Here is a 27,512-nt window from a genome sequence, read left to right as displayed (position 1 = left end):
ATAAAATGTGCACATTTCATGTAAAAAGTAAACACGAAATGCATTTTTTAAAAATGCAAGCAGCTGAACAGAGCAGGATGGAACGGACCCCTGTGACTGCTTGCCAGCAAGACCGAAATGGGACAGGACTTGCTGCTCAGCCAATCCCTGCTCTTAATCAGCAATATCAACATAGCAGATCTTATCAGAATTACCAGATTCGATGGTAGCATCCAGACAGTGGTCCTCATCTCCTGTACATTCCGCCTCCTCTGTAGAGCACTGGGAATATTGAGTAAAGCAGGCTGGGCATTTTTTCCCATTGGCTTTACTGCTGATTGGTGGCACTATTAAAGAAAGAAAAAAAGCAGAGACACTGTCAGAAAAGCAAATATACTGGTGGCAGGGACCATTTTCCAGCCCAAGGACCATGTTCTTACCTGGAGTGCACATGCCAGTCGTAGATGGGGGGGGGCGCTGAAGCAGAAGTGTGCAGAGCAATGAATGCTAAGCCTTACCTTAATACAGTAGGCTAGTTTCTCTATCTTGGCAAGTGAGAGATGTCATCACAATTCACATTCTGGCCAGGCAAAAACATTCAATAAGGTTTGGGCCTCTCCTTTGGAGGTTTTCAAGCAGAGGTTGGATGGCCATCTCGTATTGTGGAAACATTTTTATGTTCCTATGTACACACACACACACACACACCATGGCACAACCTGGCCCCTGGGGCACAGAGCAGGAAAAGAGGGTGGAAGCAAAGCTATACCTACCTTGAGGAGAAAGAGATGCACAGTCATCCCCCTGACAGCAGACAACCCTTCCCCTGGCAGTAAATATCTTGCCCAAATTCAGATAAAATGGTTCAAGTCCACAGATGTGAGGCAGTATACAGCCTTTCAGTATTGCTTGAGTTGGTACGTCAGCTGCAGAAAAGGAATAATAATAATAATAATAATAATAATAATAATAATAATAATAATAATTTTTTATTTGTATCCCGCCTTCCCCGGCTGAGGCTGGGCTCAGAGCGGCTAACATCATAAAAACAATGCAAAATGTAACTTTAAAATAAGTAACCTACATCACAAAAGTAACATTCAACAATCATTAGGATCGTATAAAATAATAATAATAATAATAATAATAATAATAATAATAATATCAACATATTAAAAGTTAAACAGAAATCCACTCAACAGTTACAATAAATAATTTCTAAACTATAATCAATAAAACAATGACAAGTCTCAGTACATAAAATAATACATCAAACTGAGAAGCAGAGACTAGAGGGTGGGGCAAGGCAGGTGGAAGGAGGCAAAGTCTCTCCCCTCACAATTCTTCCTCCAGGACCTTATGAGGCCTCCTAGATAAGCATTTAGGGCAGTGTCCTACAACTGCTCCCCCCCCCCCCGGCATTGCTGGACTACAGCTCCCATCAGCCCTCGCCAGCACAGTGAATGGCCAGGAATGATGGGAACTGTAGTCCAGCAACATATGGAGGGGCGCCAGCCCTTGACCACAGTGCCAAGGTACCTCAGGCTGCAGGGGACTGGAAAAGTGAGCTCTGTGCTTGAAAACCTAGAGACCGTGCTCTCCAGGTGTTTTTGAGACTACGATCCCCACCAGCCACAATCAGCACTGCCAGTGGTGAGGGGTGATGGGAGTTGTAGTCCAAAGCATTCGGAGGCCCCTAGCTTTGGGTGGGCTGCATTTAGAGAGCTGCTAGCAATCTACAGTAAGCAGTCACCGCTGCAGGTGAATGAATGAATGAATGAATAGCCTGGTTCCAACCAGGGCATCTTGACACAGGGCCGTCTTAAGCATACCTGGCGTCCTGGTGCCGTGGTGCGAAGATCCCTCCGGCGCCCGCCCCCCGCCCCGTTTCCCAGCATGGCTGCCTGGCAGGTGCAGCGCAGCTGCCACGGACTCAGCAGCACGGTGCCCCCCTGGTGGCTCAGCGCCCTGGCGCCCTGCGCCACCCAGCCTTGCCATAGGGCCGGCCCTGTCTTGACATGCCTTTTTGCAAACCTATGGCCTGGCCTGAAATTGGTGGAGATCCTTCTCACTCACCTGCTACGACTTCAGCAACAGCAACAACACAGCTGTATTCAGCAGCACTGCAATTCTCCATCTTGCCCGTACAGTTCAGGCCTACCTCTGTGCAGGTTTCGCACTCCAAGGAGTCACCTGCAGGAGAGAAGATGCAAGGTCCATGTGCACACATCATTCTACGTTATCCGTCTGCAAAAGGGGCCAGGGTCCCATAAACGTGTGTCAAGTGCAAAGCTGTTCCTGCTCTGTGTATTGCGACACTCACCAGCTTGAAGGTGATATATTGGTTTCCACCTGGTCAGCTCTTCCAAATTTCCCAGCTTGGATCTCCTTTACTCCCAAGCATCCCACTGCAATACACACCGGCCCTAGAAGATTATGACTGCTTACCTGGGGTTAGAAGCACAGAGAAGAGAAGAAGTCCCAAGAGAGCTGGCATGGCGCTGGGGAAGAAATGATAGGTGGAAGTGAGTGCAAAAGTGTGAATTTTGAAGGAGAGCTGCATTTTTATTCCTATGGCTTCATGGAGTTAGGTAAACTGGTCTCTAAATACAAACTGAGTAGAATTTCACCCCTGTTGTTGCACACTGTAGATACAAATCCCCTGGCCAATGAATCCTTTGAGAAGTTCATGGGATCAAGCACATATTGGGGGATGGGGTGAGGTGGAAAACTAAATTATTCTCCCCCATTTCAACAAATAGTTTTTAAAAATAAATAAATTCCAAACTTAATAAGCAACCCATTTAAGTAGCCAAATCAATCCAGGGAGAAGCTGTAAGGCTCACCTCATATTTTATCAGAATCCTACTGTCATGTGGAGGTGCTCAATGTACCAGTGGAACTCATAGCAGTCAGGTGCGCTGACATTTTCTTCTCAGTTCCATCCGAGGGTGGTGTGTATATGTGTGTTGCATGCACACACACACGCACGCGCACGCGCACACACACTCTCCTAATAACTAGGGGCTGGCATGACTAAACCAAGTGAGACCAACCTTATCTCCTTGATTTCAGCAAAGTATTGGGTAACTGTGGTTTGTTAAAGTTTTCCTAGCAATGCTCAGCTCCCTTAACAAACTATAGTTGCCAGGATTCTATGGGAGAAGTGTGCTTTACATGTGTGGTAATGAGCTTACTCCCAAGTAAGTATGGCAATGAGCATAGCCCAGCAAAACTTGCCTGACCGGCTTCTCTGTCTTCAACAGACAGACTGAGTGTCCCCTCATTTTGAGGGTAGCAGCAACAGAAGGGGACTTTTCAGTGGTGGCCCCCTTTCACACCCAATGGGCATGGCACCTACCTTCCTATTCTTCCAGGGCTGTAACATTTAATGTTGTTTTAACATGATTTAATTTTAATCTCTTTATAGCTACATATTAGTTTTAGCTTTGTTTTGTTTTTATATATCACCCTAGGTTCCTCATTCCTCTTTCAGTAGCACAGGAAAGAATCATCTTTTCTTAAATAAAATAAATATCAACCTAACCATGGGTGGTAATCCCTCTTCCAGAACACTGCCATTTCTCAGAAATACAAACTAGTATTATTTCTAGATTTATGCCACATTCACACCATCCATTCGAAGCCCTCTGATACCACTTTAAACAGTCACAGCTTCACCCAAAGAATTCTGGGAGCTGTTGTTTGTTAACGGTGCTGAGAGCTTTTAGGAGTGCCTCTGTTGCCCTCCAAGAGCAACACAGCTCAGAGTTTTCTGTGAAGGTAGATTGCTTCTTAACCATTCTGAAAACTGAAGCTATAGGAGACCTCTAGTTGGGTCTCCCAGCAAAATCTCTTCCCGTTAAGGGGAGGAGATGTTGTGGGCTCTCGAGGACTTCCCGTGAAGGGGGAATGGCTAGCATTCCCCCTAGCCCATTGGCTGCCTCCCCGCCGCGACGCGCCTTGGCGCATCCAATCATGATTCCTCTGGGGGCGTTGCCTGTGCATTTAAGCAGGCCCGCGGCGGGGAATCAGCCTCTTTCTCCTCGACCCGGCTCCTGCTTTCCCCACCCACCCACCCTCTTTTCAGGCAGGTTTGCTCCTGACGTTGCTGCGCACATTTATTGGCCACCATCTGGGGCCTGGTAGGATTTTTCCCACTTGGCAAATTGGCTCTGGCCTTGGGGTTTTTTGCCTGCCGCGTATGCAAATCGTCACAACTCGGGGTTTTTGGCGGTAGGCATTGGATTCTCTGGAAGGTACAGGTGCGGGGGGGGGGGAGGTTGCTGCCATCACCTCCCCCAAATGCGGAAGGGTACTCCCTTAAGGAGTCCGGGCGTTGCCAAGTCCGAAGCCGTGGAAGGTGAGGGCCAGTGGGCACGCCCTTAATGGTGGCCCCAGGATGGGTCCTAGTTGATGTGCATCGCAGGACTCATCCAATGGTGGTTAACCCTTCACAGACTGCCAGCAGAACGGGCTGGAGTCAGATATAGTCGGTTAGATCCAATGCCTATTGCCAATACCTCTCTTCATCCGTAATCAATAAAGTTGTGGCCTTTTATGCCCATTAACCCTATACCAAGTGTCTTGTGTCTTTATTCTCTCGGGGAGGACTCGGGTATTGCCACACAACCCTCAGCACCCTTAACAAACCACACCTTCCAGAATTGTTTGGTGGCATCCACCATGACTATTTAAAGTGGTATTGAGAGTGCTTTAAACAGACGGTGCAAATGTGATCTAAGAGTTTGCCAAATCTAGAGCTCCAAAACGGATGTAGTATGTGACTTACCACAAGTTGTGAAGGACTGCAGGGCAGGTGCTCCTCAATAAGGATGTATTCTTCTGGCTGCTAAAGGTCACTTATGGCACATCTATTCTGGAATACCTTGCCTTATGTAGGAGTCAAAGGCTTTGGAACAACATGCAAGAAATATTTGCATGTCATGCTATATATGCTAGCGCCACTTTGATGTTCCCCACTTTTGCTCCACCCATTCACCACTCGAGGTTTGTAAATATATATACTGTACATACAGACACACATGGAAAGGTAGAACAAAGTTCAGTTGGGTCAAACAGCTTTAAAACACTGTCATACACTGTCATACAGTGTTTCCGCTCCTTCCTCCTGGGCCTGGTTCAGAAAGTGGTGGTGGGGGGGGATGAGTGTTCAGACCCCTGGGCTCTCACTTGTAGGCTACCTCAGGTTTCTGTCCTCTCCCCCATGCTTTTTAACATCTACATGCAGCTGCTGGGAGAGATCATCAGGGGGTTTGGGCTGGGTGTTCATCAGTATGCGGATGATACCCAGCTCTACCTCTCTTTTAAATCAGAACCAGTGAAGGCAGTGAAGGTCCTATGTGAGTGTCTGGAGGCGGTTGGAGGTTGGATGGTGGCTAACAGATTGAGTTTGAATCCTGACAAGACAGAAGTACTGTTTGTGGGGGACAGGAGGCGGGCAGGTGTGGAGGACTCCCTGGTCCTGAATGGGGTAACTGTGCCCCTGAATAATAATAATAATAATAATAATAATAATAATAATATATTATTATTATTTATACCCCGCCCATCTGGCCGGGTTCCCCCAGCCACTCTGGGCGGCTTCCAACAAAACAAAACAAAAAGGTCTGGTAATTGTTGTTCTCTTTGACCTCTGGTGGGAGGGCATTCCACAGGGTGGGTGCCACTACCGAGAAGGCCCTCTGCCTGGTTCCCTGTAACCTGGCTTCTCGTAGCGAGGGAACCGCCAGAAGACCCTCGGCGCTGGACCTCAGTGTCCGGGCAGAACGATGGGGGTGGAGACGCTCCTTCAGGTATACTGGACCGAGGCCGTTTAGGGCTTTAAAGGTTAACACCAACACTTTGAATTGTGCTCGGAAACGTACTGGGAGCCAATGTAGGTCTTTCAGGACCGGTGTTATGTGGTCTCGGTGGCCACTCCCAGTCACCAGTCTAGCTGCCACATTCTGGGTTAGTTGTAGTTTCCGGGTCACCTTCAAAGGTAGCACCACGTAGAGCGCATTGCAGTAGTCCAAGCGAGAGATAACTAGAGCATGCACCACTCTGGCGAGACAGTCCGCGGACAGATAGGGACTCAGCCTGCGTACCAGATGGAGCTGATAAACAGCTGCCCTGGACACAGAATTGACCTGTGCCTCCATGGACAGCTGTGAGTCCAAAATAACTCCCAGGCTGCGCACCTGGTCCTTCAGGGGCACAGTTACCCCATTCAGGACCAGGGAGTCCTCCACACCTGCCCACCTCCTGTCCTCCACAAACAGTATTTCTGTCTTGTCAGGATTCAATCTCAATCTCAATCTCAATCTGATGGCCAAATGCTGGCTTCCAGGCCTCATTCCTGGGTCCTCAGGACTCTCCTTGGATTAGGCAATAAACCTGGCCAAGACCATGGTCCTCTCAACAGGCCACTCCTCTTGCTGGTTCTCCTTCTTGTCCTCTTCAGGTGGTTGTACCTGCCAATAGTACATCCTTTAACTGTAATAATGTCTCGTTTCCACCACTGGAGAATTAAGAGGGTGTGTCTCTTGCAGTGCTATTTTTTCTAGAAAGAGAGGTGAAGGAACACCACAAACACTCCCCTCGTTTCTCTTGCAATGGCAATGGTGCCCACCTAAGAGGTGCCGGAATTGAGATCTGGTGAGTTCCAGCTGAAAAAAAAGCCCTGCCAACAACCTTGTGTAGTAGGTTCATCTGAGAGTGAGTGAGTGAGTGAGTGAGTGAGTGGCTGAGTGGCCCAAGGTCTCCCATGGCTGAGTGGGGATCTGGTTTGTTGTCTCCCTGCTTGCTGCAGAACTACAGCATCCCTTGCATTTCAGGGGGCTGGACTAGATAAACCTTAGGGTCCCTTCCAACTCCACAATTCTATGATGCTAAGTTTTGTGGGTCTTTAAAAGGCTGGCCGTTGCATAAACTCAATTGGGCTGCTGTTGTGAATAAGGCTGTCTCAAGGCAAATCTTTAAAAATGTAGTATAAACACTGACAACTGGGAAACACTGGCCTGTGATCGCTCCAGTTGGAGAACAGCATTTACCAAAGGTATCATGGGCTTTGAAGACACTTGAACTCAGAGCGTAAGGGAGAAACGTGCTAAGAGGAAGGCACGCTTGGCAAATCCACACCGTGATCAACTCCCGCCCGGAAACCAATGTCCCCACTGTGGAAGGATGTGTGGGTCCAGAATTGGCCTCCACAGTCACTTACAGATTCATTGTTAAAACTGTGTTCATGGAAGACAATCTTACTCGGCTACGAGTGATCGCTGAAGAAGAAAAAGAAGCTTTTTAACTAACCCCTTTTGAGGTTCTAAATAAATGTTTGTGTTAGGCTTTGAAGCACTGCGAGGCTGTGAGCGTTGGGGTTGCCATATTTCAAAAAGTAAAATTCCTGACACCCAAAAAGTTGTTTTAGAAACCCACACAAATTGTTAAGCTTTTTGGGTGATTTTAAGCTTTTTGAGCCATTCTCATTGCTTTTTCCATTGCGTTGCCATCCATCTGGGTTTCCCCTGACATTTTGCTGATTCAGCAAAATTCCCCCCCCCCCGATGCCATTTTTTTACCTGAAAACCAGGACATTTCAGGAATTTTCCTGACGTATGGCAAGCCTTGTGAGTGTGAGGGCACTGCAAAAGACTTGGGAAAGTGTGTGTGTGTTTTGTAGGGTAGCCATATTTTAAAAAGTGAAAATCTGTACACCAAAATTCCACTCTTTCAAACATCCGAATCCTAGATATGTCTGGGAAAACCCAGATGGATGGCAACACAATCCTAGTGTGAATTCAATTGCTAGGAGGCAGGCATTGTACCTGAGCTGTAGGTGTGTTGTCCATGTTAATCCCCTTCTCGTGTGTGTGTGTGTGTGTGTGTGTGTGTGTGTGAGAGTGTGCATGCGCGCATGCACCATCATCATGTATATAAATGCAAAAGTAACACTGAGCATGTAAACATTCCTCTTTAACCAGGCCGTTGGCTGATTGACATCCAGTGCCCTTTTAAAGTGTGTTGGTGCAGTGTGTGTGTGTTATTGGGTTGTTTTTGTTTTTACTATATATTTTGTGGTTTTATGTTGTGACCACAGTGCACAAATTTCAATAAATAATAATAATAATAATAGATCAGAACCCTCCCCCCGACTGGCAGAGTTAGTGTCCCTTTAACAGATGTACGGCAGGCAGAAATTCAGCAGGTCAGAATAAGCATTTTGGGTGTTTTTCATTGGATGTCCAAGGGATTTAAATTCCCACTTTTAACAGTTCAATAGGGTTGCAGATTCCAGTGTGTGCTCTCACCAAGTGGACTGGGACAGCATACAGTGGTGCCTCAACTTATGAATTTAATCCGTTCCGAAGGCACCTTCGTAGGTTGAAAAATTCGTAAGTCTAAAAACGCCATTGGAAACACAATTTCCCATAGAAATGCATTGGAAACGAAAAATTCGTAAGTCGAAGCAACCCTATCTAAAAATTCGTAAGTCGAAAAATCCCTATCTAAAACTGCTGCAGTTTCCTTTCAGATGTTGAGACATTCGTAAGCATGTGACCATTAGCCCCATTCGTAAGTCGAAAAATTTGGTTGTTGAAAAATTCGTAAGTCGAGGTACCACTGTATGTGTAAGATTTCAGACCTGAGTACACTTGTATTTGAACTTGGATGAGCTTTCAGTTTGAACCATGCATGTTTGCTTAAAAATCTATCCCATAGAATCATAGAGTTGGAAGAGACCACAAGGGCCATCCAGTCCAACCCCCTGCCAACCAGGAAACACAATCAAAGCATTCCTGACAGATGGCTGTCAAGCCTCTGCTTAAAGACCTCCAAAGAAGGAGACTCCACCACACTCCTTGGCAGCAAATTCCCTGTCGAACAGCTCTTACTGTCAGAAAGTTCTTCCTAATGTTTAGGTGGAATCTTCTTTATTTTAGCTTGAATCCATTGCTCCGTGTCTGCTTCTCTGGAGCAGCAGAAAACAACCTTTCACCCTCTTCTATATGACATCCTTTTATATATTTGAACATGGCTATCATATCACCCCTTAACCTTCTCTTCTCCAGGCTAAACATACCCAGCTCCCTAAGCCGTTCCTCATATGGCATTGTTTCCAGGCCTTTGACCATTTTGGTTGCCCTCCTCTGGACACGTTCCAGCTTGTCAGTATCCTTCTTGAACTGTGGTGCCCAGAACTGGACACAGTATTCCAGGTGAGGTCTGACCAGAGCGGAATACAGGCTTGTAATTCTGTCAAAAAATGAGATCAGATTAGTCTGACATGACCTATTGTTCAGAAACCCATGCTGACTTTTAGTGATCACAGTGTTTCTTTCTAGGTGCTCACAGACTGTTTGCTTAATGATCTGCTCTAGAATCTTTCCTGATATTGATTTCAGGCTGACTGGGCGGTAATTGTTTGGGCCCTCTCTTTCCCCATTTTTGAAAATAGGGACAACATTGGCCCTCCTCCAGTCTGCTGGGACTTCGCCTGTTCTCCAGGAATTCTTGAAGATTACTGCCAGTGGTCCGGAAATCACCTCTGCCAGTTCCTTTAATACTCTTGGATGTAGTTTAGCTGGCCCTCGAGACTTGAATACATCTAAACTTGCCAAGTATTCTTGTACTACCTCCTTATTTGTTCGGAGCTGTGTTTCCCCTGTTGAATCATCTGCTCCATATTCTTCAAGTCGGGCATTGTTTTCTTTTTTAGAGAAGACTGAGGCAAAGAAGGTATTGAGGAGTTCTGCCCTTTCTCTGTCCCCTGCTCGCATTTCACCATCTTCTGTTACATCTTGGATCTTGGCCCCAGGGAGACCCCACACCTCTCGAGACATCTTATCAGGCCCACAGATCACTGCTTCTATACCCCTCAGTAGGGAATCCCCTCTCACCACTACACGCCTCCTCATAGGCTTGGACGGGATTCTTCCATGTGCTGTCCCTTCCAAGGTCACCTGCATATTCTCAGAGGACTGACTTTTCTGCTCATCTTCATATTTCTGATCAACTATGATGAGGGAGAGATCTTCAAATGGAGTCTGTTCTTCGTCTTCCATGTTAAGGGAGAACACTTCAAATTGATTGTGTAGTTCTAAACACATAGCCTGGCGTGCTATGGTCCATGGGGTCACGAAGAGTCGGACACGACTAAACGACTAAACAACAACAAAACACTCAGAGCGATCCCTGGGCCTTTACTTCTATGAGTCACTTTCCTCCATACATCTGACTCCTGTGTTGGGGAACTGACCTCCTCCTCAGGGATGCCCCCTGTCTTCTCCTTGGTGCAGACAGTGTGCTCTGCTGCATCCAAGAAAAGCTCCAGCTAGAAGAAGAAGAAGAAGAAGAAGAAGAAGAAGAAGAAGAAGAAGAAGAAGAAGAAGAAGAAGAAGAAGCCGCCGCCTAGGTCTCCCCCAATAAACGTTTAAGACTAGCTCCCCTAAATCTAAAAGATGGGTCAAACGGCGCGCGCCACTAGGCGCGCTGCTGAACTCCAGGCACTGACTAGCTCCACCCGCAGCTAGTCACCTGACTCACCTGACTCCACAGAAGCCCCGCCCCCTTCAGACCATGTGCTCAGGGAGAGCACACTTCCAAGGTCACTGGCCAGAAACAAACACACACACAAGCCTGGACAGTCCCACTGAGTGTTTGGAAAACATTCTTTAAGAAACAGATAAAAGTTCCTGGAAGCTTTAAAGAGGGTTCCAGAATTTTTCTTTAGTGTGTAGGAGTGGCACTCTAGGCTTGATTGGTGTCAGCTGGAGGTGCAAATAAAGGGAGGAAGTTGCAGGCTGCCATTTCCACATGAGGAAAGCACACACATACGCTGTCAGCATGCACGCTGACAAGAAGGTTGGAAGTAAGACAATGTGTGCTGCTGATACTGTGAGTTTTGCTGGGTCAGGATTGTTAATTACAGGACTGAGATTATACCGTGCTGGAGAGATAAAGAAGGAATGTAAATAGCTTAACAGTTCAACGAAACCGCTTCACCTGGGCCACGTAAAAAACCCCAAACCCCATGTTTCAGAACACACAACTCACTCAAAAGTGCATGCTGGGAAATAGAACCCAGAAGCTGACAGTTCCTTTTCCAAGGGTGGGGGCCAAGGAATGGAGATACAGGGCGGAGGCCTCGGCTCGCATTTACAAACTAGGCCGAGCCAAGGCCTAGAGACTAGGCCGAGTGGAGCCCGGGGTGGGGTGTGGGGGGAGGAGGGGCCCAAATAGGTCATGGGTTGAGCCAGGGTGGGAGGAGTCACAGGGATGAGACACAACAACGGGAGGGGGGAGGAAAAAACACATAGTCCGGGGATGGACGGACACATCCTCCCCATTTCCTGGGAAACAAGGACCCTGAGTCAGGCACAGCAACACGTGCCCGGGCCAACTAGTATAATATATAAATGCTCGTGCAACCAGTCAAGCAATAAAGAAGCTCTTGACTGTGAATTTGAGTATGACTCCTGTTCTTGTCCTCTGCCTCTGGGGAGAACTCTGCTACAAACAGTAAGAAGTGGTTATACTGAAGTGCCACCACAGAAGCAGAAAAGCACAGCAGAAGTGTGTGGGCGGTAACCTCTAATAAGGAGGCAGCTCAACCAGCCCTGCCCTTTCCCGTATTCCACCAGCAGTGTGCATATATGGGGGCACGGAGGAGAGGATGTTCCTGATGTTCCTGTTTTCATCTGAGAAATCTTGGCAGCCATGAAATGTGTTCCACGGGTTGAAAAAGGTCCCCTGTTTCTGCTCAGGCTGCTTGGCCAACAGATCTTCACGAAAGAATTTCATCGTCATTTCTGCAAAAGAACAAACCGGCTCTTTGTAAGTCAGTAAGATATCTACGTAGGAATACAAATCCCTCTGGGGAAAAACAAACTGAAAGTAGAGACGGGCATGGAAAGGAAAGTCATCCTCAGTGCCGAGTCACAAGAAGCAGTTCATTACAAGAGGATCTTCACCAGCAGAAGCCATGACAAGGCCAGAAGAGGAAATCTCAGTGATGGGGGTGCCTTACTGGCTTTAGTGGCTGGCTCACATTTACCATCCAGAATTGCAGAAGTAACTGCCCTGAAGGGATTATCAGGATTTTCTGTCAAAGAATGTAGTTGTATAGTATCGCAGTAACTTTTGGTAGTGCAACCTTTCATGGTGATTCCATACCCTCCTGCAGATGGAAAAAAAAGATGGGAGGTCAAGGGGGGGGCACTATTCCCAGTATTCCCAAAAACAAGTTTGATTTGTCTCCCACCCATGGTCAAATGGGCTAACAAAATAAATTAAAAAAACAAAATAAAGATAAAAGCAAAAATAAATAAATAAATCAAACTTTCAAAAAATACCCCACTTTCTGATAGTTCAGATGTATGTGGAGGCTGTTAGGTTTCTATTCCTCTCACTGTGCAGGTCACATGCCTGTGTTATGCATTCCAGCAAAGATTGTTGAATCACAGGAGCAGATGTTTGCTGTATTCTGTTTCCGTTTGTTTTGTTTTTTTCTTCGGACTTCTCTCAGTGAGAGGAGACATGTTTTCCTTTTGTTCTGCCTTACACTTAATAAAGTAGCTTTTAGTACACAACCTCAGCCTGGCTCCATCTGCGTTTTATCTCTGCTGGACTCTGAATATGTACAGGGGTGTCTCCAAGACATGGATCGTAATAAATCGTTGGGATGAATTCGTTCCTGCATTATGCCTGGGGATCGTTCCTGCCCCCGGCTGACCCGACAGTGCCATATCTGTTGATTTCAATGAATCTACTATGAGTAAGACTAGTCTTGGATATAACCCATTAATGGGGATGTTCCAATGGGTTGAAACAGTATAGGACAAAGAATGTTCTTCTTCCAGGCGCCACTCATGTTGACCTCAAGTGTAGCTATTTTTCTGGCATATATTTAGGGTGAAAATGTATTTAACCTCACAAAGTACAGTCCTCTATTTGAAGGTCTATTAGAAGCTCTAAGGGACAAGCTCTGTTTTTGGGCCTGTCTGGTCTCCAAAGCTCCTGATCAGGGGTCCCCAGACTTACCTGGCCTTGGGCCGGTGCCTCGAGTGCCGAATCATGCGGCAGGCTGGCGCACGCACCCATATGCGATTTCCGACGTACTTCCAGGTTGCTGGGAGCATCGAAAATAGCTTGTGCGCATGCGCCAGCATCATTTCCAGTGCACTTCTGGGTTGACAGAACACCAGATATAACTTGTGCGCATTTGCATGGCCTCATCCAACCCGGAGGTGTGCCGGAAATTACGCTAGTGCATGTGCACAAGCTATTTTCGACGCTCCCGGCGACCTGGAAGTGGGCAGCCGCACTGCGCTGATAAGAGCGGGCAGCAGCAGCAGGTGCTGCCAGGGGCCAGATAAATGAGCCTCATGGGCTGTATGTCGCCCCCGGGCCGTAGTCTGGGGACCCTTGCTCCTGATGAAGCATTGCTCCAGATATTGTGGAATAATATTATTATATTATATAATCAGCATCATCTTTAATATAAAATAAAAGAAAAAACGTTTGGAGGGTGGCAACAAAAAAACAGGTCTTTTCAGTGGTGGTTCCTTGACTGTGGAATGCTCTCCCCAGTTAGGCTCGCCTGGCACCATCACTACATGTATTTGGGTGGCAGGCAAAAACATTCCTCTTTTCTAGGCCTTTGGTCATTAAATAATCTATGGCCTGCTAAAGCTTGGGGGACTGTTGTTGTTGTTGTTGTTGTTGTTGTTGTTGTTGTTGTTGTTACAGTCGCACCTTGGAAGTCAAACAGAGTCCGTTCGACTTCCAAAACGTTCAGAAACCAAAGTGCGGCTTCTGATTGGCTGCAGGAACGTCCTGCAGCCAATTGGAAGCCACAGAAGCTGCGCCGGACGTTCGGCTTCCAAAAACCGGAACACTCACTTCCACATTTCGATTGTCCTGGAGCCGATTTGTTCGTGAGCCAAGGCGTTTGGGATTCAAGGTATGACTGTCATTATTATGCTGCCTGTTACTATGTTTTTTGTTATATCTGAAGTTCCCGAACTTGCTTTTCAATTCAAATGCATCTCCCAGACTGATTGTGCACTTTTCTGGTTTGGTAAAGTGTTTTAAATGGGGTAAAAAAAAAAACATGCAGAAAAGGTGCTTACAAAATATGCTTCTGACTGGTGAATTCATTGGAAAGCATGGGTGTATCCTACTAAAATTGGCTCAGAGCACACCCACTGAAATTAATTTAAACTGGTCAACGCTATGATTAACATCAGCTAAAACCCAGCATATGTTACCTAAAATGTGCACATTTCAAATAAAAAGTGAACCCAAAATGCATAAAAGAAACACAAACAACTGGGTAGAACAGGCTGGAATTAGACCCTTATGACGGAGGGCCAACAAGACCATAATGCAACAGAATTTGTGGCTCAGCCAATTCCTGCTCAAACCCAGAAGAGCATAACAAATCAGAATTACCAATTTTGATGATAGCATCCAGACAGTGGTCCTCTACTCCTTTACATTTTGTATTCTTGTTAGGGCACTGAGGGGACAGAGAATAACAGGATGGACATGTTTTCCCATTGGCGTTTTCCATCATAGGAGGCACTGAAAAAAAGCAGAGAGACAGTGTACACGCACGCATTCCTCTCTATCCTCCATCCAGGCAAGCAAAGAGACATTATCACAATTTAAGGACCACAGATCTCGCCATCCAAAAACATTCAAGGGGATCATGGAGTAGGACTGCTGTTGGGTGTGGCCTGGAGAGATGGGGCATGGCCGAGGAGGGAATGTGATTTAGACTAGTGTACTTCAACCTTGGGTTCCCAGATGTTGTTGGACCAGAACTCCCATCTTCCCTGACCTTTGGTTGCTCGGATGAGGGGTGATGGGAACTGTAGTTCAACAACACCTGAGGACCAAAGTCAGAAAACTTTGGTCTAGAGAGAATGCACGGACCAGATAGAGAGGCCCAGAGGGGGCACAATTGGCTCCCAGATGTGATGTTGCCCTCCACTGTGCTGTTGTTGTTTAGTCGTTTAGTCGTGTCCGACTCTTCGTGACCCCATGGACCATAGCACGCCAGGCACTCCTGTCTTCCACTGCTTCCCCATGTTTGTAGCTTCAAGAACACTGTCCAGCCATCTCGTCCTCTGTCGTCCCCTTCTCCTTCTCCTTGTGCCCTCCATCTTTCCCAAGGGAAAGATTTCCCTCCATCTTTTCCAGGGAGTCTTCTCTTCTAATGATGTGGCCAAAGTATTGGAGCCTCAGCTTCAGGACCTGTCCTTCCAGTGAGCACTCAGGGCTGATTTCCTTCAGAATGGTGGCAGTGACCCACTAGTACTTGATTCAGCTAAGCGAAATCAACAACAGCAAAAAAGTTGGATGGGAGACTACATGGCAATCACTAACTCCTGCCGGCCATATGTGGTATTTCGTTCCACTGTGCTGCACAGTGCCAAATGATAAATCTGTGATTCAGGAGCGCCCTGATGAAATCAGTGGCACAACCTGACCTCTGGGGCATAGAACGGAAGAAAAAAACTATACTCACACTTAACAGTAACAGACATGCACTCAGTACCCTGACAGCAGATGAACACTCCTCTGGAACTAAACATCTCGCCCAGAGTTACATAAAATGGTCCCAAACTGCAGACTAGAGCAGGTGCACAGTCTTTCACGATCCTCAGAGATGATTTTCCTTCTGCAAAGAATGGAAGAATAGCATAAGGATTTAGGTCAACTTCCACATCATGAGGCCCTCCTGGTTTTGCAGGGCTACAGCTCCCCTTAGCTCCAGAGAGCCCAGTGAAGGCTCAGAAATGACAGGGACATCTAGAGGGACATTGGACCTTCACCACAGAGTTAAGGTATCTCAGACTTCAGGAAGTTGGGAAAGAGATACCTGTATATTCCGGCGTATAAGACGACTGGGCGTATAAGACGACCCCCAACTTTTCCAGTTATAATATAGGGTTTGGGATATACTCGCCGTATAAGAAATATGACCCGGCGTATAAGACGACCCCTGACTTTTGAGAAGATTTTCCTGGGTTAAAAAGTAGTCTTATAATATACAGTATTTTTTGCTTGGAAAGCTAAAGGCTGTATACCCCAAATGTTTTTGACTATGACGTACCCTCCAGCATTTCTCCAATGAAAACAGGGACGTCCTGTCCCATATCAACAACAGCTTTCTTATTTATATCCTGCCCATCTGACTGGGTTCCCCCAGCCACACTGGAGGGATTCCAACACCCACAAAAACACAATAAAACATAAAACAAAACATAAAAAATATACCCTCCAACATTTCTCTGATGAAAATAGGGACATCCTAAGGAAAAGCAGGACATTCAGGGATCAAATAAAAAACTGGGACTGTCCCTGGAAAATAGGGACATTTGGAGGGTCTTCTATGAGTTTATGATCCATAGCAGCCTGTTAGCACTGCCAATAATAATAATAATTTATTATATATTAATAATTTCTTATATGCCACCCATCTGAGATATATATATATATATATATATATATATATATATGCCTTTTGCAAAATCTATGCCTGGACTGCATTTGGGGGGGGGGGGTCCATCTCACTCACCTATTTTGAATTCAGTAAGAAAGACAACACAGGTGTCGTCATCAGGGCTGCACCTTTTAATGCTGCCCTTGCAGCTGGTGCCTTCCGCTGTGCACTTTTCACACTCCAGTGAGTCACCTGTAGAAGAGAAAAGGAAAGGTTTCATAAGCAGAGTCCAGGTGCAGACACTGGTCTGCAAAAAGGGGGCAGGAGCTCACATACGTGGGTCAAGTGCAACATGGTCCCTGCCCTATGAAATGTGACACTCACCATTTTGAAGTCAGTATACAGTGGAACCTCGGTTTATGAACACCTCGGTTTATGAATTTTCAGTTTATGAACGCCACGGACCCATCTGGAACGGATTAATTCATTTTCCATTACTTTCAATGGGAAAGTTCACTTCAGTTTATGAACGCTTCAGTTTAAGTACTCTGCGGACCCGTCTGGAACGGATTAATCCACTTTCCATTACTTTCAATGGGAAAGTTCGCTTCAGTTTATGAACGCTTCAGTTTATGAACAGACTTCCGGAACCAATTGTGTTCATAAACCGAGGTACCACTGTATTGGTTTCCAGCTCAGTCCAGGGGCGCTGAATTGCCCCCCTCCAACTAGAGGGGGCCCAGCATTGTGTGACATCATACGCACATCATGTGCCATACCACACGTCCTGGCGCATGCATGGTGGAGACAGAGGGTGGAATGTGCAGAGGGCAGTCTTCAACCTCCATGCATTCTGTCACTACTCGGCATGTGAGTGCCACCTGGCAGTAGCAGGTATCAAAGAAGGGAGGCCCCTCAATATTGGGGGGACTCAGCCCTCTACTCACAAATATTGAGGGGGCTGAAGCCCCTTCCGCCTCCTATAGTTGGTGCCCCTGCTTCAGTCAGCTCTTCCAAAATCAACTGCTTAGATCTGGTTTACTCTCAGGTATCCCCCTGCAACACACACCAGCCCTAGAAGATTACTACTGCTAACCTGGAGTTAGAAGCACAGAGAAGAAAAGAAGTCCCAAGACAGCAGGCATGGTTCGTGAGAAGAAATGCGCAGCGGGAACACGTGCAAAATGCTTGGTTCCTTGTGAAGCCATTTTATCAGCCCGCCGTCTGCAAAATTAATAAATCAAAAGCCAGATTGGAAGCATGTATGATTTTTTTTAATGTCCCAATTTATCAGTACAGTGAGATGCTGGAATTTGGACACCATAGATACAAACCCTCCTCTCCCGCGAATCTTCTGAGAAATTCATGGAATAACAGAGGGATCTCGTCAGGTGATGAGGCAAACATGTATTAGCAAGGTTGGGAAACTAATTCATCCTCAGCCCAGTATACCTGAAGGAGCATCTTCACCCCCATCGTTCACCTTGGACACTGAGGTCCAGCTCCGAGGGCCCCTCATGGCGAGAAGTGAGGTTGCAGGGAACCAGGTAGAAGGCCTTCTTGGTAGTGGCACCCACCCTGTGGAACCCCTCCCACCAGGTGTCAAGGAAATAAACAGCTACCTGACTTTTAGAAGACATCTGAAGGCAGCCCTGTTTAGGGAAGTTTTTAATGACTGGTGTTTTAATGTATTTTAATCTCTTGTTGGAAGCTGCCCAGAGTGGCTGGGGAAACCCAGCCAGGTGGGTGGGGTATAAGTAATAAGTTGTTGTTGTTGTTGTTGTTTGCCCTCACAGTTCAACAAAAAAGCTTTCCTTGCTCCAAACTTGATTATAAACCAAAGCAAGGGGGGAGGGGTTAAAATTCAAGGCAGAGAGGCTGTAAGGCCCACCTCATGTTTAACCAGGATCCTCTCACCCCCATGTAGAGCTGTGCTGTTCATGTGCCTCAACTTTTGCGTAAGATCACTTTGCATGCGTGCTGGGCCAGTGGGGGCCATAACTGTCAGGTGTGTTGTTTGTGGTGTGGCAGGTTTAGCCTGTGCACCCCGACAATTCCTTCACACATGCTTTCAATGCAGGCATTGGGAATGCGTATGTCTCCACATGTTGGATTCCAACCCCCATAGCCCCTGACCCAGAGCAGAAACGTGACCCATTGATACACCCACTCACCAACCCCCCTGTCACCCCCCTGTGTTAGCCCCTAGAGCTTCCCCTTTTCAAATATCCCATTGTACGGGACCTCTGCTATAGTTTAAAGCTGCAATTCCTCGCCATTTTCCTCCATCCCTGCTGGACTCAAACTTCTGCTGTTGTTTAAAACCATCACTTTCCCACTGTCCGTATCCTTTGCTTCTCGCTCGCATGCTATGGCTACTGCTGCTGTTCAACACATCTTCTCTTCGGCTCCCCTAGCCCACCCTGACTTCATCCAAATCCACGATTGTGATGCAGCACTGCAAATCCTCCAATGGGGGCTGCGTGGTAACAGCCTTCATTCATTTTTATGTACATTGGAAGTTTCACTGAACTTGGAGGAGTGGAGAGAGTTTCTTGCTTCTTGCTGGCTATCAGAGGACAGGTTGCCTGGGCTAATGGTGTGGTTCACAAAGCTGGCTTTGTATTTTGACTACTTTCTCCTACATGAACCTACCTAGCTATTAAGATTGGGCCTGCTTACGTGCTACTCTTCCATTTGAACTAAGTTACAGCGTAAAATGTGTAGAAGATACTCTTCACAAAGGTCTGCCTGGCACCTTTTTGTGCCGTGTGTGTGTGTGTGTGTGTGTGTGTGTGTGTGTGTGTGTGTACACCTATCCACACCCCTATATATTTGTTATCTGCTCCAGTCTTTTTGTGCCTTTGTTTTATGGCTAGACTAACTGCTTGCCAAATGTTTTATCTGTTAAATCCAGTGCTTTTTTTCTGAGGGGATGCAGGGGTAACGTATACCCCTAAACATTTTGTGAATCTTTGTACTTTTGTCTATTTACTGTATTTATTTTTCCCAATTTGAACTATAAAATGGTTGTTTTCTTGAGTCAAAATGAAAGTACCCCTAAACATTTTTTTAAGAATAAGTACTGGTTAAATTATATTGTATATGTATCTTGAAACCTCTAGGGCAGTGGTTCCCAATTAGCTAATTACTGAGGACCCCCTATTTTTCAAAAGCCAAGCCATGGACCTGCAACTTTTCGAAATTTTGCTGACTCTATGGTAGTTACCTCTGCAAAGCATTTTTTGACAAAATATGGAGTAGCCCCTAATAAGCAAAATATTTTAGGTATTCTGTCGTACCTCCGCTTACGTAACCCTTTGGATACGTAAACTTCAAAATGCGAACGCAGCGAACCCAGAAGTATTTTTCCGGCTTTTGCCATGTGCGCATGCGCAGAAGTGCTCTACATGCCGCACACATGCGCAGAAGTGCTAAACTGTGCCACGCACATGCACAGAAGTGGTCCTCCAGTTGCAAATTCCTCGGGATGCAGCCAGACCTCCGGAATAGATCCCGTTAACAACTGGAGGTACCACTGTACCCCCCCCAAAAAAAAGACCATAAAATTTGTGATCTTACCATGCAAAAATGAAAAAAAAATTGTTGGGAGAGGAAGGCATGGGATGGGACCCCCTGGACTCCTAATTGGAAACCACTGCTCTAGGGATGTGGCTGAAGGAAGGAAAATAAAAGTTGGAATAAATAAAAACCTAACATAATGATATTTTTAAATTTTTATTAGGCACCAGATATGCACTAGGACTCTATATCTATCTCCTCCCCACAACTCTCTCCATAATATAAAGAAGGGAGTTGCAGGGGGTCGGATTAAATGACCCTTGGGGTCTCTTCCAACTCTATCATTCTATGATTCTACGTGAAGAGTTGCACCAGTAATCAATCTGAGTGCTGCATAAAGTGACTCTCTTCAAAGAAGGAGGGAAAGGTGAATCCAGGAACCTACGGGCCAGTTCACTACCTGTAGATGTCAGTCCTGGGCAAACTTATCCTACAAATTATTAAGCTATCAGTGAACACCTAGATAATAAATAAATTCACTGCTAAGTAAGTAGTAGAGGTGTGCCCTGGATGCTGCTAGAACTTGAGCCAAATCTGGAAGACATGAGATCCCCTCTCACACAGCTTCTCCTTACCCAGCCCCCTCCTGATCACACAAATGATTTGGGGGGGGGGGCAAGCAAAAGTGGTATTGTGTTGCCTTAGATGGATGGTGCGAATGTGACTTTGTGGTTCTAGAGCTCCATAATGGATGGGATACGCGACTTACTACAAGCTGCTATGGTCTGCTGACTGGGTGCTCCTTGGTGAGATTGTCTTCTCCTGGCTGCTAAAGGTCACCTATCCTAGAATACCCTGACTTATGAAGGACCTGAAGGCTTTGGAATGATGTGCAAGAAATATTTGTGTTTCAAATTATATAACAACAACAACAACAACAACAACAACAACAACAACAATTTATTATTTATACCCCGCCCATCTGGCTGGGTTTCCCCAGCCACTCTGGGCGGCTTCCAACCGAATATTAAAAACAGTACAGCATCAAACATTAAAAACTTCCCTAAACAGGGCCACCTTCAGTTGTCTTCTAAATGTAAAATAATTGCTTATTATCTTGACATCTGCTGGGAGGGCCCTCTGCCTGGTTCCCTGCAACCTCACCTCTCGCAATGAGGGAACCGCCAGAAGGCCCTCGGTGCTGGACCTCAGAGTCCGGGCTGAACGATGGGGGTGGATACGCTCCTTCAGGTATACTGGACCGAGGCCGTTTAGGGCTTTAAAGGTTAGCACTGACACTTTGAATTGTGCTCGGAAACATAATGAAGACTCGAGAGACATTGCATTGCACAGAATAGCCATATTTATTAAATAGCAAACAATAAGATCTGCAAGAAAATTCAGTTACATTGTGAAAAGATCTGCAGGAAAATTCAGTTACTGTACATTGTGAGGTGGAATTCGAATCAGCTGCTGGGGGGAAGGAAAGACTTTGCCCCGGGGGGGGGGGCAGAACGAACATGATTGGTCAGTTAGTTATTTCTATTGTTTACTTGATCTAGGGGGGCAGCTTCCCTCCTGCCCCCTCCCGGCTACACCCATGAAGAGCAAGCCTAAAAACTCTGACTTTCATTTCCAATCAGGCTTGAGGGCCAAATACAAGCCTCCTGGCCTCCTTCTCAGGTCCTCAGGACACTCCCTAGACCATACACTCAGCTGATACGATGGTCCACACTGCAGACCACACTTCTCATTGGTTCTGCTATTCATCCTCCTCAGGTGGTTGTGCAGTCCAATAGTGTATCTTTTAATTGTAATTATGTCCCTTGTTGTTGGATATTCTCTCTGTGTGAGAGAGAATCATTTGTTCCAGAAACAGAGAAGTTTCAAGAAGCAGCATAAGGCTAAGATTGTTTTGTCTATGCCAGGATGTTTTCTCTGGGAGCTTTTTCTTTGGACATGCGCAGTGTGACAGGAAGCACTGATAACAATGGTTTTGCGTAACTTGTGGTAACTTGTTGTGAGTCTCTTGCTTGCACCTTGCGGTGGGAGAAGCAGAGAGAGAGTCTTGGACTCTTGTTGGACTCTAAGCTTGCCTTGACCACAGCAGTGGTGAATGTCTGTATATCTTTGCTACCGATATGCTTTTATGTCTGTCAAGTAAACCTCTACACTTGACTGAAACTTTAAGGCGTTCATGAGTGATTTATTGCCTACTGTGTGTACCTTCAACCCCAAATATGCTTCCAAGGAAGGAGCTGCGTTGAGATGTAACTCTGCTGGGTATGGATACTGACACACACACACACACAGCAAAAGTGATGCCAGACCAAATTATTCTAAATCATCCATCAGAGGTTGATGGATCGATCCAACACTTGTTTCCATCATTGGAGAATGAAGAGAGTGTGTCTCTATGTGTAGAAACTCCTGATGTTTGCATGGTTGGAATGTGGCCTTTGTTGCAGAACCATTTGCCCTTGGTCTTGACCATCACTATAATTTCTTTAAAAAAACCCAACTGACTCTTTGTGAGTCAGTAAGATATCTATGGATACAAACCTCTCTGAAAAAAACAAAGAAATTGAAACTAGAGTAGGACATGGAAAGGAAAGTCGTCCTTTGTGCCGAGTCACAGAAAAGATTTTATTTACAGGAGGATCTTCACCAGCAGAAACCATGACAAGGCCAGAAGGGGAAATCTTGATGATGGAGGTGCCTTATTGGCTTGTGTATAGTTACCATCAAGAACTGCAGAAGTAACTGCCCTGAAAGGATTATCAGGATTATTGGCTTGTGTATAGTTACCATCCAGAACTGCAGAAGTAACTGCCCTGAAAGGATTATCAGGATTATTGGCTTGTGTATAGTTACCATCCAGAACTGCAGAAGTAACTGCCCTGAAAGGATTATCAGGATTATTGGCTTGTGTATAGTTACCATCCAGAACTGCAGAAGTAACTGCCCTGAAAGGATTATCAGGATTATTGGCTTGTGTATAGTTACCATCTATAGTGCCAGATGCAACTTCCTTGAATGTATTCTTAACATTCTGTGATAAAGCCTCGCAGTAATTCTTGGTAGTGCAACCTTTCATAGTGATTTCAATCCCTCCTGGAGATGAAAAGGAAAGATGGGAGGTCAGGGGGCCCACTATTCCCAAAAATTACCTCCCGCAAACAAGTTCGAATTGGCTCTCAACCTTACATTGGCCTGGCCAAGCTAACAAAATAAAAAATGGCAAAGCAAAAAGTTGCCTATGTAGCCATGTCCATTAATTTCAATGATTCTACTCTAGGACTAGTCTTGTATATAACCCATTGATGGGGATGTTCCTATGAGTTGAAGTCATATATTACAAAGAATAAATGTTTTCCTCCCAAGTGCCACTCGCATCTTCCCCAGTTGTAGCCATTCTACTGTGCAGGGTGACCCTGTATTTGACCTCATAGAGGACAGTCCTCTATTTGAAAACCTGCCAGAGAAATTCTTTGTTTGATGGCTTGTCTGGTCTCCAATGCTCCTGATGAAGCATGGGTCCATATATTGTGGGATCATAATATTATTATTATATTATATTGTATTGTATTATTATCAGCATCACCAGCCTGAACTCACCTGAGTCCCTGCACCTCTCAAGTGGGCACCATTGCCATTATAGGAGAACAAGGGTGCACCATGAGTTCTAGCACCTCTTTTACTTGAAAAATAGCACTGATGTGATGATGCAAAGTTGCTTAAGCCTTCAGTTTTCCAAGCAACTTATAAAACAGTTTCTTTAAAACAAAAACATGTTTGGAGGGTGGCAACAAGAGAACAGGCTATTTCTGTGGTGGCTCCCTAACTGTGGAATGCTCTCCCCAGAGAAGCTCACCTGGCACCATCATTACATGTATTTGGGTAGCTCTGTTCGCCCTTGGCACCCCACTCCCAGTGGAAAAGCACGCTCTGCCACTGGACTGAGTGCCAGCAAGACCAAAATGGAACAGAATTTTCATTGCTCAGCCAATCCCTGCTCAAAATCCCAAGAACATAAAGAAATCAGAAATACCACTTTTGATGCTAAGATCCAGACATTGGTCCTCAGCTCCTGTGCATTCTGCCACGTCTGAAGAGCATGGGCTTAACAAAGAATAGCAGGCTGGGCATTTTTTCCCATTGACTTTGTTGTTTATTGGAGGCACTGGAAAAAAGGCAAAGAGACAGTATACACTCACGCATTTCCCCTCTATCCTCTATCCAGGCAGGCAGGAGATGTTATCACAATTTAAGAACCACAGATCTTGCCAGCCAAAAACATTCAAGGGGATTGTGGAATAGGACTGCTGTTGGGTGTGGCCTGGAGAGATGGGGCATGGCCGAGGAGGGAATGTGATTTAGACTAGTGTACTTCAACCTTGGGTTCCCAGATGTTGTGGGACCAGAACTCCTATCTTCCCTAACCCTTGGTTTCTCTGACGAGGGAAGATGGGAGTTGCAGTTCAACAACATCTGGGGGCCATAAGTCAGAGAGCATTGGTAGATTGAGAGGTCTGGAGGGCCACAATAGGCTCCCAGATATATTGGTTCCCTCCACTGTGCTGCACAGTGGCAAATGACTGATCTGTGATTCAGAAGTCCACCTTTGAAATCTCTGGCACAACCTGACCCCTGGGGCATAGAATGAGGGGGTGGCAGAAAAAATACACTCACATGAAACAGAAACGGATGTGCAGTCAGCATCCTTGCAGCAGACAGCCATTCCTCTGGTAGTCATCATCTTGCCCAAATTTATGGAATATAGTCCCTGTCCACAGGCCTTAGTGGATGAACAGCCTTTAAATATAGTTTGAGTTGATACCTGATCTGCAGAGAATGAAAGAAAAAGATAAGCATTTAGGGCAGCCTTCCACAACATGGTTCCCTCCTGGTGTTGCTGAGCTACAACTCCCATCAGCCCCAGAGAGTGCAGTGAAAACTCAGAAATGACAGGAACTGTAGTCCAGCAACATCTGGAAGGACAATGGGGCTTAATCACAGGTTTAAGATAGCTCAACTCCAGGGGGCAGAGCTCTCAGCTTGGAAAGCTAGATGCAGTGTGCTCCAAATGATTTTAATTATGATTCTCTGATCCCTATCAGTCCCAGTTAGCCGTCAGGAAGCTGTCAGGTGCACCAACTCCCCAGGGCCACAAGTGCTCTAGACCCCACAACATTTTAATGGGGGGGCAGGGCACCCACAAAGTGCAGTGGCAGTGCGCACATGCCCCCCCCAGTCAGTTGATGAATCGACTGACTCCCAATAAGGCATCTTGATATGCCTTTTACAAACCTCTGGCCTAGACTGCATTTGGTGGGCATCCTTCTCACTCACCTACTTTGCTTTCAGTAAGAGAGACAGCACAGGTGTCTTCATTAGCACTGCAACTCATCTTCTTGCCATTGCAGCTGGCACCTGTCCCCACGCAGGTTTCACACTCCAGTGAGTCACCTGTAGAAGTGAAGGTAAAAGGTTTCATAAGCAGAGTCCACATGCAGACGCCATTCTAAGTCTGTGAAAGGGGTTTCATCCCACAAACGTGGGTCAGGTGTGACACTGATCCAGCTCTATGTATTCACCAGTTTATAGGTGATATTTTGGTTTCCACCCCAGTCAGCCCTTCTGAAACCAACGTCTTGGATATGGTTTACTCCCAGGTATCCCACTGCAGCACACATCACCCCAGAACATTACGGCTGCTTACCTGGAGTTAGAAGCACAGAGAGGAGGAGAAGTCCCAAGAGAACTGGCATGGTGTGTGAAAAGAAATGCGCAGCGGGAGCACGTGCAAAAAGTTTGCTTCCTTGTGAAGCCTTTTTTTTCAGCCTGGTGTCTGCAAAATAAATAAATAAAAATCCAGATTGCAAACATGCACAATTATATATATATATATATATATATATATATATATATATATATATATATATACCTCCACCACCAAATTTCTCAGTACAGTGAGATGCTGGGGTCTGGACATAATTGATACGAGCCCTCCTTTTGCATGAATCTTCTGAGAAATTCATGGGATAACAGAGGGATCTCATCTTAACACATACTATTATTATCCACCCCTGCCCCCACAGTTCGGCAAAAAACTTTATTCCAAACTTTATTCCAAATAAAGCAAAACAAAGAGGGATTTTAGGGCACAGGGGTTGTAAGGCTCACCTCATATTTAACCAGGTGAGTGAATTATAGTGGGGTTAGGATTACACTACACACCTGGACAGCTCACACATGCTTCTCAAGAGCCTTCCCCAGCAGGGGAAACCAACTGCTCTCTTCCAGGCGGGTGATACTGGAGAGATGCTGCATCTCTTAGTTTCCCCCTCCTGCCCACAAAGCTACAATCTCTGAATTTCCTGCAAAGAGTGATTGATTGTTCAACCAAGTTGGAAACAGGAGCCCTGGCGGAGCTCAGTATCCTTAACAAACTACAGCTTCCGGAATTATTTGGGGGAACCCATAACTGTTTAAAGTGCTATCCTAGTGCTTTAAGTGGATGATGTGAATGTGACCTAAGAGCTTGCAGGTCTCGAGCTCCATAATCGTTGGGAAATGTGACTTACCCTGAGTTGCGAAGAACCGAAGGGCGGGTGCTCCTCAATGAGAATGTTTTCTTCTGGCTGCTAAAACTCACTTCTGGCCCCTTTGCTCCTGTATACGTGGGCTTATGAAGAAGGTGGCGGCAGCAGTAGCATGACGCAAAATATAGATTAGCTTATCATATCATTTGTGCAAATTTGATTTCCACCATGACTGCACCATTTGCTTGCAACCGAAGTTAGAACCATTTAGACACGTGACCTACATTCACCATAACTGTGCTTCCTGGGTTTTTGTTTGGGGTGTGTCATCAAAGTTCTGTGGGTCAAAGCTGCTCAGAAGATAAGGGCCAAGTATAAAACACTAAAATAGAAACAGAAAACAATGTAGCCGTGGGGGGGGGGGAATAGAATGGAGTTGTTGCAACCAAAGGACAGAAATCACATGTTTTTTTATATTGTTATAAGGTGTTGGGTTTTTTTTGGGGGGGGGGGCGATTCCCTGAAGTTCTTAACTGTATCAAATGAATGGAGATGTTGAAGTTGGCAAAGTGCTAAAATACAGGTGAGACCAGTTTTCTGGGACCAGGAAGCCATTTGGCAAAGGAGCCTAATAAGAGACAGGGAGCTGTTCCCCGCAGGGCCAACTAACACAAAGGCTCCCCACTCAGCGGGGGGGTTAAACAGGGCTGTGTTCTAGCTCCCCTCCTGTTTAACTATTACATAAACAACATGGTACTTAAAGTAAAAGGCCCACAGTTTCATTCACCTAAATTGGCAGATAGGCAAATACCTATTCTTTTATATGCGGATGACGCTTTGATTTTATCAAGGAGCCCAATTGGGCTATGGAGGGCACTACGGTCATTAGCAGAATTCTGCAAAGAAGCCCACCCCACTATAAATTATCAAAAGACAAAAATAATGTCTTTCACTAAATGCCCCAAGAGTGCATAGACGGCCGAAAAATTGAACAGGTCCACTGCCTAAAA

The 27,512-nt window shown here is 45.9% G+C and overlaps 1 protein-coding gene across 1 annotated transcript; it reads right to left on the bottom strand.

The window, feature by feature from the left end:
• Nucleotides 1-153: 153 nt before the first annotated feature.
• LOC118087816 (protein RoBo-1-like) lies at nt 154-26,691 on the bottom strand. Its single transcript, XM_035120828.2, has 9 exons — nt 26,545-26,691; nt 25,680-25,808; nt 25,310-25,426; nt 24,650-24,802; nt 24,009-24,140; nt 22,832-23,071; nt 16,571-16,687; nt 2,056-2,172; nt 154-326 (listed from the first exon to the last, which is right to left on the bottom strand). Exons 2-9 carry the CDS (start codon nt 25,726-25,728, stop codon nt 154-156), a joined length of 1,098 nt encoding a protein of 365 aa, XP_034976719.2. The 5' UTR covers nt 25,729-25,808; nt 26,545-26,691.
• Between the last annotated feature and the right edge of the window lie 821 nt (nt 26,692-27,512).

This window comes from Zootoca vivipara, chromosome 6 (genome assembly GCF_963506605.1).
Source record: "Zootoca vivipara chromosome 6, rZooViv1.1, whole genome shotgun sequence".
Lineage (NCBI taxonomy): Eukaryota > Metazoa > Chordata > Lepidosauria > Squamata > Lacertidae > Zootoca > Zootoca vivipara.
The sequence above is the reverse complement of the archived record's forward strand: the minus strand, read 5'-3'. Positions and strand labels throughout refer to the sequence as shown.

Coding starts and splice junctions, on each gene's coding strand:
- LOC118087816 (XM_035120828.2), bottom strand. CDS start 25,728: ATGCCAGTTCTCTTGGGACTTCTCCTCCTCTCTGTGCTTCTAACTCCA. Junction 24,803..25,309: donor TCTTACTGAAAGCAAAGTAG/GTGAGTGAGAAG, acceptor CATTCTCTGCAG/ATCAGGTATCAACTCAAACT. Junction 327..2,055: donor TGTTGCTGAAGTCGTAGCAG/GTGAGTGAGAAG, acceptor TTTCTTTAATAG/TGCCACCAATCAGCAGTAAA.